This window comes from Pteronotus mesoamericanus, unplaced genomic scaffold (genome assembly GCF_021234165.1).
Source record: "Pteronotus mesoamericanus isolate MK-2021 breed Mesoamerican mustached bat unplaced genomic scaffold, CSHL_Meso_final scaffold_705, whole genome shotgun sequence".
Taxonomy (NCBI): Eukaryota; Metazoa; Chordata; class Mammalia; order Chiroptera; family Mormoopidae; genus Pteronotus; species Pteronotus mesoamericanus.
In genome coordinates, this window is record NW_026555326.1 from 5,383,201 (window position 1) to 5,396,017 (window position 12,817).

Sequence of the window (12,817 nt, forward strand, 5' to 3'; positions counted from 1 at the left end):
TTTCTTTGGAGAATTCCAGAAAAATGTGGGGAAATAAGTCTTTCATTGTTTCATGGTGTATCTCTAATCCAGTTTTATATAGCAGCCCAATTTAGAACTATTTATCTTTTATTATATTAATTACATTCTAAGAGTAAACTTCTTTGTAGCCTGTTATAATGTCTTCTTGATGTAATTAATATCTAGCCTAAACTTTTCCTTGTTGTAGTCATCTGGTTTTATTATTCTCTCCTAAGTATCAGGGGTGGTTGAAATAAATATAGCTTTTATTGCCATTTGTATTAAGTGTCTTGTATGTTTATTCCCTCAGACCATATTATGTTGATTTTTTCATTGGTCTCTACTTAAAAGTTCAGCTTTTGCCCTGACTGGTGTGGTTCAGGGAGTTGAGTGTTGTCCTGCCAATCAAAAGGTCACTGGTTCAATTCCCGGTCTGGGCACCTGCCTTGGTTGCTGGCCAGATCCCTGGTTAGGGGTGTGCAAGAGGCAACCAGTCAATGTTTCTCTCACACATTAATGTTTTTCTCCCTTCCTTCCCCTCTCTAAAAATACATAAATAAAATCTTTTTAAAAAATTTTTTTATAAAGCTTAGCTATTAAATTGGCTTTGCTATCATGGGACTCAAGGATTAATGGTTTCTATAAATTCAATAATAAAAGAACTCAAGAAAAATGATATAATTCTTAACATTGTCAGAGACTTGTGAATTAAATGCTTATTTTGCATAAAAACATTTATATAAAATAGTTACAGCCCTGGCTGCTGTGGCTCGGTGGATTGAGCTCTGGCCTGAGAACAGAACGGTCATGGGTTCGATTTCCGGTCAGGGCACATGCCTTGGTTGCGGCGCCTGGTCCCTGGTTGGGGGGCGTGCAAGAGGCAACCAATAGATGTTTCTCTCGCACATCGATGTTTCTCTTCCTCTCTTCTGCCTCCCTTCCCCCTCTCTAAAAAATAAATAAAAATAAATGTTTAGCCCTGGCTGGCGTGGCTCAGTGGATTGAGTGCCAGCTTGCGAACCAAAGTGTTGCCGGTTCGATTCCCAGCCAGGGTATGTCTATTGGCCAGGTCCCCCGTAGGGGGTGCGCAAGAGACAACTGCATATTAATGTTTCTCTCCCTCTCTTATTCCTCCCTTCCCTTCTCTAAAAATAAATAAAGAAAATACCTTTTAAAAAATGTTTTAAAAAAAGTAACAGTTACAGGTTTCAGAATTACAGTTTCTTGCATCAGATTGCTTAGTAAGGAAATATGTTTGTTTGTTTTTTTCCTTTGTTTAGGAGTCTTGGGTTCGTTAGATTGTCATTTGAGTGTGGTTTAGATAATGGGAAATACCAAAAGAGATTAACAGGACCTGCTGCTTAAGAAAGGAGAGCTATGAAGACAAGTTTTATTATGACTTTTGTTTTGTTTTTTTGTCTGTCAGAATTTCTCATGGAATCATAAAATTTTAGCACTGAAGAATACCAAGTGATTTGTTTGAGATCATAAAACTAATGACAAAAACAGGACACTAAAACCCAGATTCCTGAGATAAGATTTGTGAGGACATAAAATATGCATCTTTGTAACTTTAAAAATGGTTCTGTAAAACTTTTCATTGAACTTTGATACTTCTTACTTTATTTTGTAGTGATCTAGACCTCACTTTTATTTTCTCCAGGGTTCAAAGCAGGCCCATGCGCTCATGTTTCTGACGTAGAGAAATAGTGGGGGCAAAAATTACTTCCTTAATATTTTTATTTTCTTGTAGATAAACTTTAGGCATATTGTAATTTATATAACTGAATTCCAATTTCCTTTAATAATTATATTTAGCTCTGGCTGGTGTGGCTCAGTGGATTGAGCACCAGACTATGAAGCAAAGAGTCGCCAGGTCGATTCCCCACTGGGACACATGCCTGCATTGTGGGCCAGGTCCCCATTGTGGGGTGCTCAAAAGGCAGCCACACATTGATGTTTCTCTCCCTTTTTTTCTTGTTCCCCTCTCTCTAAAAATAAATAAAATCTTTTTAAAAATTATATTTAGTATTTTTTGCATCTATATTTTTGGTGCTGTCCATTTATTTGCCTACTTTACCACCATTGACACATTATACAATTGTACTATTTCTATATTCTGCCTTTAACAACAAAGAACTTTTTTCTTACAAAATGTTTTTGTAAGCGTTTTCTACCCTCGCTGGTGCGGCTCAGTGAATTGAGTGCCGGCTTGCAAACCAAAGGGTCGCTTGTTTGATTCCCAGTCAGGGCACTTGCCTGGGACCAGGTCCCCAGTAGGGGGTGCATGAGAGGCAACCACACACTGATGTTTCTCTCCCTCTCTCCCTCCTTTCCCCCTCTGTCTAAAAAATAAATAAAATATTTTTTTAAACTTTTTTTCTTTTTTTCAAGATTTTATTTACTTTTAGAGAGAGGGGATGGGAGGAAGAGAAGGAGAGAAACATCAATGTGTGAGAGATACATTGATTGGTTGCCTCTTGCATGCCCCCAAATTGGGGACCTGGCCCACAGCGCAGGCATTTGCCCTGACTGGGAATCAAACCAGAAACCTTTCGGTTCTCAGGCTAGCATTCAATGCACGGAGCCACATCAGCCAGGGCTGGTTTTGTGAGAAATTTTCAGCCTGTGTTGAGAGGCTTTCCTTTTGGGTTTTTGGAAGTGGTGTTTTCCAAAGGTAGGTAAAAATTGTAAAGTAGGGAAATAACGGAAGCAACTTTACTCCTCAGCATCATTTGAATTTTAGATATAAAGGAGGTTTTTTTCATTGGTCTTTAGTCAGATACCAGAGATCTACGTTCCCTTAGATTTTGATCTAATAACTTAAATATTTTACTCCTTCCCCTTACAGTGAAGACTCAGAAGAAAAAGATGTGAAGACCAAGAAGGATGATTCTCACTCAGCAGGTGATAAATAATATTTAATGTAATAGATGTAATTCTCTTTGTGTATTTATTCATTGAACATTTTAATAAGTGGTTTTTCAGTAATGCCTGAACTATTGTAAATACATGTTTAAAGTGTGTCACAAGAAGCATGTGTTTACACCTAAATTCGACTTTATTTTTACCTAAAGCTACATGCATAAGTTATTTTATATGTAATAGTGGGGTACCTAATCTTACTCAAGGTCATTCTTTGAATTGTAGCTCCTCTTCTGTTGGAATTTTTAAGCATAGACTTTATCCTTTTTGAGTGAAATAAAGCTTCAGGTTATATCTCACAATGGCCATTGCATTGGTTTTTCTGGTTAGTGGTCAAATAATCACAACTCTTGGATTAGTGCATCATAACTTTGATATTGCAGAGGACAGTGAAGATGAAAAAGAAGATCATAAAAATGTGCGCCAGCAACGGCAGGCAGCCTCTAAAGCAGCTTCTAAACAGAGAGAGATGCTCATGGAAGATGTGGGCAGTGAAGAAGAACAAGAAGAAGAGGATGAGGCGCCATTCCAGGAGAGTACGTGCAGTTAGCTTGTTGCCTTGGTCTTGATTGTAGTTTGTGACCTTGATTGTTTTGGCAGTTTTTTTGGGAGAGTGCTAAATGTTGCAGATAATTTCTTAAATTACTCATTGTGAGAAGAGATGACGGCTTTGACACCTATTGATATTGTAAAAGGTTCAGAGGTTATCATGACTATGCTGTTCATTGTTTGTACTCAAATACTCAATAAATAATCGTTAGAACAGTAGTTACATGGTGGGTATTGTGATTAAGATTTATATTTTGGCCCGGTGGAGAAGGGTATAGAGCTCCTCCCCTGCCAAAAAGTATTAGTAGCAGAATTTAGATGTTTCAGCATTTATTCAGATTAATTAGTTACGTGTGTTGTTGCTTTGTATGTAGTTTTGTTTCATTTATTCATGGTTGACCCAAGCACACCAAGTCAATTCAGTTTCATTTCTCTGGTCTCATCAGTATTATTGGGGAATGATATAACTATCAAAAGTTACTTGATAGCCTCCATTTTTATTCAGATTAAGTTTTATTCCTTCCTGTGTTCAACCTACTCTTCAAACAAGTTAGCCATGTGCGTGCTAAACCCATTTTACAGGTGGGGCCAGTGACAGCTTCAGCCAAATTGGTAGTACAGCTGCAAATAAAATCCAAGGGTGTTTGGCTCCCAGATCCCATCCTCCAGTCATTCTTAGCACTTTCTCCCTTTGTTCACTTGGAAGGATTTGTACATTAAGTTGGACGTTGAAATTCTTCTTTCCTCTCAGAAGATTCCGGCAGTGATGAAGATTTTCTAATGGAAGACGATGATGATAGTGACTATGGCAGTTCAAAAAAGAAAAACAAAAAGATGGTTAAGAAGTCCAAACCTGAGAGGAAAGAAAAGAAAATGCCCAAACCCAGGCTAAAGGCTACAGGTGAGTTCTGCAGAATTGAAAATATATTACTACTTTGAAAAATTTCATGAACTAATAGACATTCTTTACAGAAATTCTTCATTAGGGTTTGGCATTGTCCACACAGTTAATTAAGAACAAATGGATCCCGAAAGGATCCTGTATTCTACACCTGGAAGTGTCTCTTATTTATCAATAAGGACTCTAGCCCCTCCAAGAGTCTGGTGGCTTAGCCCTGTTCTTCACCTACTGCCGAGCATAAGTGAGATTTGGGAGTGACCTATTTGTTTCATGCAGTGTTAGAAACACCATGCCAGCCTAGCTGTCACTGCCCTTTATCCCACCAGGAACCCAATCCCAGCATCTCGTGAAGGCCTGGGATTGTGGAAATGTACATCCACAGTAACTCATTCTGTGTTCTGATCCCTACACTGTCCTCTGTGTTAGAATAAAGCCACACTGACCACATGCATTCATTTTCCTTGAGGCCCGTGGTTTCTGCCAGGTATTTTCCTAGTCAGAGCTACTTTGTCATTAAATCAGAAAGGTAGATTTGTTTTTTGTTTTTTATTCTGGCAAGTGGAACCTGGTGATTTTTAAACCTTTAACTCATCACTTCTTACTGTTGGGAATCCTGGAACTGTCCAAAGCTATTTGATGGCTTCAGATTCTGCTCTGATTGTCACATCCTTTCTTCTTCTTGACCTACTTTTAAACATAAACAACATTAAATTTCACAAGCCACTGGGATGATGTGTAGCGTCCTGTTTCTTTAGTATAAGCATGACTGCTAACATGGCATCACAGTGCTGTAAAAAGGGATTGGAAACCAGTGCCCACCCGGGTTTTTAATAAATGGTCTTTATAGCTTTTATTCTGGTAGATTGTTTTGTTTTGTAGTTGATTCTTACTAAAGTCATTGTTTTCTCTTCCCTTCCCCAATTTGGTATTTTTCTTCCCTCAGTGACGCCAAGCCCTGTGAAAGGCAAAGGGAAGGTGGGTCGCCCCACAGCTTCAAAGGCATCTAAGGAAAAGACTCCTTCTCCCAAAGAAGATGACGAGGAACCAGAGAGCCCTCCAGAAAAGAAAACATCTGCAAGCCCTGCACCTGAGAAGTCTGGGGATGAAGGGTCTGAAGATGAAGCCCAGTCTGGGGAGGATTAAAAGTGATGGTGGTTTGGGAGAGATTTTATTTAAAAAAAAAAAAAAAAAAAAAAAGAGGAAAAAAGAAAAAGGGGGGAAAAAAGAAAACCTACGTAAGATAGAACATGGTTTTGGCTATGGCTTGACTCATGGGCTTTCAATGCTTTTTTTTTCCTTTTGTTGAAAATAACATTTTCTCTCTTTTTTAAAAAAAATTTTTTTTAATTAAGAAAACCGTTGTATGTTTAATTTACCTTTTTGTCTATTGGTCTTTCTTTGCCACCACCCTCTCTTCCCTCGCTTTTTCAATGAAAGCCATGTCAAATTAATCACTGGATTGACTGCTTCATCTTTTTATTTTTAATGAATGGTATACCACAGTTGTAAAGCAATAAGATTCGAGATGAACACTATGGCAATTTTGCTTTTTGCTAAACAGTAGCAAGTTGAGCAGTAATCAAAAAACATTAGAAGGGTTTTAGTTAAAAATGATTGCCTCTTTCTCTACTCAGACTTTTTAAAAAATCAATTGTCATCTAACAAGTTTATTTTTTACTTTGGGGGCAGGGCAGGGAGTAGGTTACCTGACCTTGTTTGAGGGTGTGGGTTTTTGTGTGTTTTTTTTTTTAAAATTTCATTTCATCACTTATTATCTCAAAGAGATTCAGAGCCAGTGATCCTTTTACTCTGCTACAGTCTTTAAGGAATTTAAAACAAACAAACAAAAAAAACAAGGGCCTTTAAAACTTAAATCATGCTTAATTTCCTATTTTATTCTCTAATGGTTCATGTTTTAAAATCTATGTGTATCCTGTTTCTTGGATAATATTTTACCAAGGATAAAAAAAAAAAAAAAAAAACCTAGAATTTAAATGGCAAGTCTATACATCACAGTGGATTTCTTCTCAAACTGACAATGTTTAGGTTTTAAGCAAATAAAATACCGGTTAATGTGAAACTCATTCACAGAGACTTGAGATTTTTTTTCCTTTATGAAAACAAAGAATTGAAATTCTTTTATGCCATAAACGTGCATGCATTCAGATCCCATGAACTGTGCTCTGTTTTTATTTGGGGATAGAACATTTTCCTTTTCATACACCTATCTTCTCCAGTTTTTCATAGAAGCATGGTGTGAAGTGCGTCTCCTGGCTTCCTGCTGCGGTGTAGGGTACCACTGCACACCTGCCCCCAGTGCCTACCAGCCCTGCTATAGGACATGGCTCTTTCTTCATTTACTTCACATCCTGTGTTTGGTGGGAGTGTGTTAAATGTTCCCACACTATACAATTTGCTTCTTTTTTTTTTTTTTTACTGGTGCGCCTGCTTACTGTTCATGTTGCTTAAAGCAGGAGTTTACTGGGTACGGCAGGGCTAGAGAAAGCATGCATTCTGGAGGCCTAGGTGCAGTTGGCAACAGACTTTACATGCCTTATGAAAGCAGTCAGGAGATAGATCTGTAAGTTTGATCCTTCACATCCTGATACCATAGGCTTCTGGGAGCAAGGGTTAGGGGCCTTAGTGTGCTAAGAAGTTGAAAAATTAGTGAAATTTAACCTCTGCCTTTTATTTAGATTTGCTTCCTCAGTATTTTACTTGTGCTATTTTTTTTCTTTTAATTACAGCATATTTTTCTGTCAGACAACGTGGCTTTCTTGCAGATGTTCCTAGAACAAAAGGTTATTTAAGGAATATTTTTACTCTGATTATTAAGACACTTTAATATTCTTACTTTGTGATTTAAAAAAAAACAAACACCCAGTGACAGTCATTTCACTGTTGCACTATGTGTTAAAGAATGAATTTGAAGATTGTAGTACTAGGCCAAAAATGCAAAGCTTGAACATAAGTAGCAGTTGGATTATTATCTAAAGATTATTCTGTTTGCTTTAGTGGGTTCGTTCAGGTATCTAATTTTAACAAGGTTTGTGTCTTACAGCAAGAGACCTATCAGTGTTTCCACCGTGCACTTCTATTTTTAGGGGTTTATAACTTTAAGTCTTACATTCCTAGTAACATTTGGGATTTTCTTAGATTATGTTTTGTGAAAATTGGGGGGGCGGGCCGTCTTTTAAAACTTTAGCCTCGGTATTTTATGTAATACAGTCTCTTTAATATATTAATCTGCACTAACATCTCTGTGATATAGGCACATACTTTAGAGATAATCCTGTCTTCTGAGTTACCTGTGTGCATTTGGTTGGGCTTTTTGTGTGGGATCCCTTTTTTAAAAATCGATTCATGAGATTGAAAAATGTATTATGTGTTTGTAATAGACTGGACAAAAGGATCTGTGTCCCCAAGTGAGACAGCCTCTGAATGACCTTTGTTTTCTTCACTTTTTGTTCATTAAAACACTCTAGTCTTCCCCTCAAATCATGCATGCAAAGAGGAGGGTAGCTGCGGTGTCGCAACTGGAAACAGGTGCTTAATAGTCAGGCTTGATGGCGATGTCAGGACAGGTCACAAGCTATAAGCTGATGGAGGCTGGCCATTGGCACCACCCTTGACTAAACTCCCTCTTTTTCTCTGGAGTGCCTATGGTGAAATGGCAATAGCGTTCACTGTCTTGTTTTGCAGTGCTCAGGAAGTGGGACATTAATTTTGAAGGTGCTTGTTTGTGTTAACTGAATTCTCTTTGTTAGCTCTGTTAGGTTTACCTCTGAAACATGGATTTCGGCAGCTATGCTGACTGACACTACATTCTAGTTATTAAGAGTTTTTTTTCTAGACTTCCCAACACACACACAACTTGACATGGGTAGTTTACATATTATTAAATCTATCTGTACCTTGCTGCTGCTTTTAGCCCTCCCACCTCAGATTGGAATCAATGGAGCAGGCCCAAAGGACACCTTTTAATTTTAGTAGTGCTGGATTTGTTTTTTCTAAAAACCTCTCCGTTTCATATCTCCACTCCCTATTGAGTCTATAAAGGAAAATCAATGGGCGTGTCCTCCTTTAGGGAAGTAATGAGTGGGAATCTTTTAATCTCAAAAAGTAATGGTAATTTCGCACGAAGGAGGTTTGATAGTGATTTCTTACCCCCCTGCCCGCAGTCACAGTCTGCCCAGGTTCAATCTCCAATTCAATAGTTATTCTTGGAACTGGTTCAAGTCGCATTTTCTTATAGGTAACTAATCAGTAGGAATTGGGGGTTATAGTCCAGTCAAGTTTTTGACACTTGTGGATATATATCTGGCCAGCTAAACTGAAATGACCTCTCCCCACCCCCAAACATTTCTTTCTTTATCCATGGCCATTCGGGCCACAAGTGAATTTTAGAGTACGGATGAGGAAAGGGAAGAGTGCTTTTCTTTCAACAAACCAGTTTAGAAGATGCTTTGAGAGTGTTAGAAAGGCAAGAGCAGGAGATAATACCTGGAGCAACAGGGAAAGCTTTTAGAAGTCCTGTGGCCATTATCACTGTTGTAAAAAATGAGCATTGGAGGGGTTCTTCCTGTGCCTGCCTCACCAGTAGCTGCACTGAGAAGCAGAAACGACCACCGCAGGAGTTTGCAAAGGAAGAAACCTGAGTTCCTGTCTCTGTGGCCTTCAGACTTAGATACTTAAACACGAGTAATGCACATTCTCTGCCAAGGGATAGGGGAAATCTAATAAAAGTCTGGTTGCTCTTGAGGATAGAAAGTCGTCCTTTTCTCTATGTGCTTGGAGCCGTGTTTATTGGGAAAGGAGTTACTTTGAATATTGGGACATCAAGCTATCTATAGCCAAGTTTCAATCTGCAACCCATTTTCTCTTTGTCTTGGGATAAACTTGAAACAAAATGAACCCTAAATCCCTAAGTTACCCCCCCTTTTTTTGTAGCCAAATTCACAAAATTCACAGTGGTGCTGACTGTGTATTAACCACTATTGGGAAAAGTCCCTTAAACCTGCCTGTTGCCATGCCAGTGGAGTGACTGAACTGGTGACATCTGTTATGTTGGAGCATGCTTCGTGTGGCCAGTGGAATGCCGCCATTGTACACATACTTTGTACATCAGGGTTAAAGGGAGGGTTTTCTAGATTTTGGGGGGAGGGTAAAATTGGGGCTTTTTGTTGTTCCTTTTTTGATGTGGTATTAGGGGTATAGTACTAAGCTAATGCCCTAAATAACATGTATAAAAACCCCTGAAGTATTGTGTGGGTGTGTGCGTGAGTGTGTATATGTCTGGCAATTAAACCTTTGTCTTCTGGAAATTAGTGAACTCTTTTTTTTTTTTCCCCCCTCCAGAAGCATTTGTTACAAGATTTGTAAATAAGAGCTCTACCTAGTTTATTTACCACGAACATGTTGCAGCAAACCTTAAATACCTAATTCCTGCAAGATTTAAGGAAAGACTTTAAGACTTTCCAGGTTAAGCAGCAGCCAAGTTCTCAGTAACTGTTTGCCTTGATTCATCTTTCAGACTTCATTTTGCCAGCTCTAAAATTCCCAGTCTTCCTTCATTTTAGTCCTTAATCTTTTATGTTCTGAGCAGGAAGGGTAAAAGAGGAACCTGCTTAAATGTATTTAATTGTAAGTCCATGGACTGAGACCGGGGCAGCCCTTTCTTAACACTGCAATGTTGCTAGATATGTGATCAGATACCAGAGAGTTGGGCATTCTTGCAATACCTTAACAGTGCTGAAATCTGCAGCATGGTACTAAGGATGTTAAAGTTTGAATGTAACCACTTTATTTAAAAATTTTTTTTAATTTAAATGAAATGGGGTTGAAGTGAACATGATTTTGTTGACCATGTTCGTGAATTATAGATGCAACATGCATTGGTAGACTTGTGATGGTCTGTGATACTTAATTTTTACATATCCCAGTCTCTGTATGTATCAGCATAGACAAAGAAAAAACAAACTCCTGCTTTCTTTTACTGAAGGGTTTCCAGGACTGCGTGTCTGCTCCTGAGCTCTGTTTTAAGTATGTATCCTTTGCTTGTATTTTGTATTAAAAAATAAGAAAAAGAACCCGTTATTGTTGAGCATGTTGGCATTGTCCCTTTTGTTTTTTTTCTCTTTTTGGGACATGAAGCAAGTTATTCTTTTTCTGTATCTTTTTTTCTTTTGTAAACTTTGTTTTGTTTAAAAATGGCTTTATAAAAGGGCTTTTATAACCCAGATGCGTGCTCTGTGTACTTCTTGTAATACCCTTCACGCAAATACACTGACAGAGTGGATCACCTTGGCCTCTCACCTCCCAGTCCAGCCAGACTTTGGGGGTGGGGTGTGGGGAGGATTGTTTCCTGAATGAATTCTTTAGAAACTAACAGTGACCATCACTCTTAACTGGTAACAAGTAAAGCATCTCTTGTCTCAAGTCAAGGAGAAATTAATACTTCAGAGTAAGCAATCAAGAGGCAGTAGATTCGTTAACCTGATTCATCAGGGGAGTACTGACGACTTGGGTGCCTGAGTTCCCAGTTCGCGTTTTCCTCATGTTCACATCCAAGGCGATAAACCATTGTGGAGGGCAAAATTCTTTAAACAATCATACATGATTTAGGATAATGTTTGTATGAAACAAACATTTGCATTCAATCTTAGATACCCGTAAGAACTACACTATATTGCATTTTAGAATTAAATACTACTAAGACGATGAACATGGTACAAGGTCCCCTTTAGAATTGGGCTGCTGTAGCTATTAGGGCTTTTATGCTTTCCAAATTTGCCCCTTGTTTACATTCTTGCATTGTCATACAAATGTTTAATCAGCATGTAAACTCAACTTGGCTTTGGAATTACATGCTTTTTGCATGCTCTTGTCCCTCAGTGACTAACTTCACGGTTATTTCTTAGAGTTATCTGCCCCAGGCCTAAGCTGACTTTGGAAGAACGTTAACCAGCCACTTCCTGGTAATATGTACGTGTTATGATTGACACGCCAGATTACCGTTTCAGTACAATGCCGAAGAAATAGATTCCAGTTTAAAGGACTTCAGAAACCAGGTGGACAACAGAAGTTTGGTTTGGTAAAGCATTTGGAGCTCCCTCAACCCTTAATCCCCGAACATCACTAGGCAGTAATTTCAGACAGTAGCTATTACAGGATTTGGCCTTTTATAAGTGTTTATTCACATATTACCTTGTTCAGTTTTCCCAGCGACTGTGAGATTGGCCAGATGTTTGTTGTTCCTCCAATTTCATAGAGAATAAACTGGTTCAGATAGGATGCACTTTGATGTGGCTGGTATGGCACAAGCACTTGAACCAGGTCGTTAGTCCTGTGTGCTTGAAGTTGTCACAGCTCCCGGTATCTTGTATAAATGGGTCCCTTGAACCTTCTTTCTGATAACCTTTTGAGCATTTTGCTGTTTTTCTTCAGCATCTCTAAGTACCATGCAGTCCAATGACTTCCATCAAAGACAATGAGAAAAAATTATTTTCAGTGAGATATAAAAATTTCTCATTACATACTTAAATTTACTTGAAAATCTCTGTGGTTCCTAGATATGAAGCTTCGACTTATTTAAAAGCTTTTATTTTCTAATTATGTCTTAAGATAGTGACTATGCAGGAAAACTAGTCATCTTAATTATATAGCCCTTACCGCTGCCAGTAGAGGGCAGTATTTATCCTCCATGTACTTAGCTAGTGGGCCCATTGCTCTCTCCACCTCATTTTCAGATTCCTTTCGGCTGGGCTCAACGTCCACTGTATCAGGACACCCTACCACGTACTTGGTTGAGGGAGGTTCTGTAGTCAGCGTGCTCACTCAGCGTTCTAGTGTACGCAACAGCAATATTTTCTGGATTTTAAGTGGAAAATAGGATCTCTTGGTACATGCGCATCTGTCTACTTATGTTGTTGTTCTCTTTTTACAACTCCCAAATTCTATGTGGATTTGGGAGTTGTAAAAACCCTATGTCCCAAAATTAAGGTACACATATGTTGAGATTTCAAAATGCAACTGTAAATTCTTGGCCCTAGTTTGAAACAGGTGTTGCCTTTTGAAATTGCCCTCCAGCTCAAAACCCTTGTCTCTTGCACAAGCAGCGCTGATACACATTCACATACAATGCATACTGAGACTTGTTTTCAAGGTAAGGTGGTACCTTGTGTTCCTTTATCTTGATGGTGTGCTTCACTTTTCCTCCATTATCAGTAGAATGGATAGGTACCCAGCTGACATGCTTTGGCTGGGCCACCATCAGGAGTGGTCATTACTCATGGGTGTGTGTGCCCCTGTTCCAATATTAAAGTCCTGGACAAATACTGTGAAATAAATGCCGTGTTTATCCTGGGGTCAGAGAGTGAGAGGTGCAGCCAGAGTTTCCATCCTAGTATAGTAGAGCAAATAATTACTTAGAAATATGATAGC

At 38.7% G+C, this 12,817-nt stretch overlaps 1 protein-coding gene across 2 annotated transcripts in view; it reads left to right on the forward strand.

Annotated features, from left to right (window-relative positions):
* Nucleotides 1-10,614, forward strand: part of NUCKS1 (nuclear casein kinase and cyclin dependent kinase substrate 1) — a 31,564-nt gene extending 20,950 nt beyond the window's left edge. The window contains exons 4-7 of one of the 2 annotated variants that reach the window (XM_054563249.1): nucleotides 2,852-2,907; nucleotides 3,309-3,461; nucleotides 4,226-4,375; nucleotides 5,319-10,614. In XM_054563249.1, coding sequence (XP_054419224.1) covers nucleotides 2,852-2,907; nucleotides 3,309-3,461; nucleotides 4,226-4,375; nucleotides 5,319-5,518 — 559 coding nt within the window. In that variant the 3' untranslated portion in view covers nucleotides 5,519-10,614. The remainder of the gene's footprint in view (nucleotides 1-2,851; nucleotides 2,908-3,308; nucleotides 3,462-4,225; nucleotides 4,376-5,318) is intronic. The other variant, XM_054563250.1, reaches the window with a different exon arrangement.
* The last annotated feature ends 2,203 nt before the right edge of the window (nucleotides 10,615-12,817 follow it).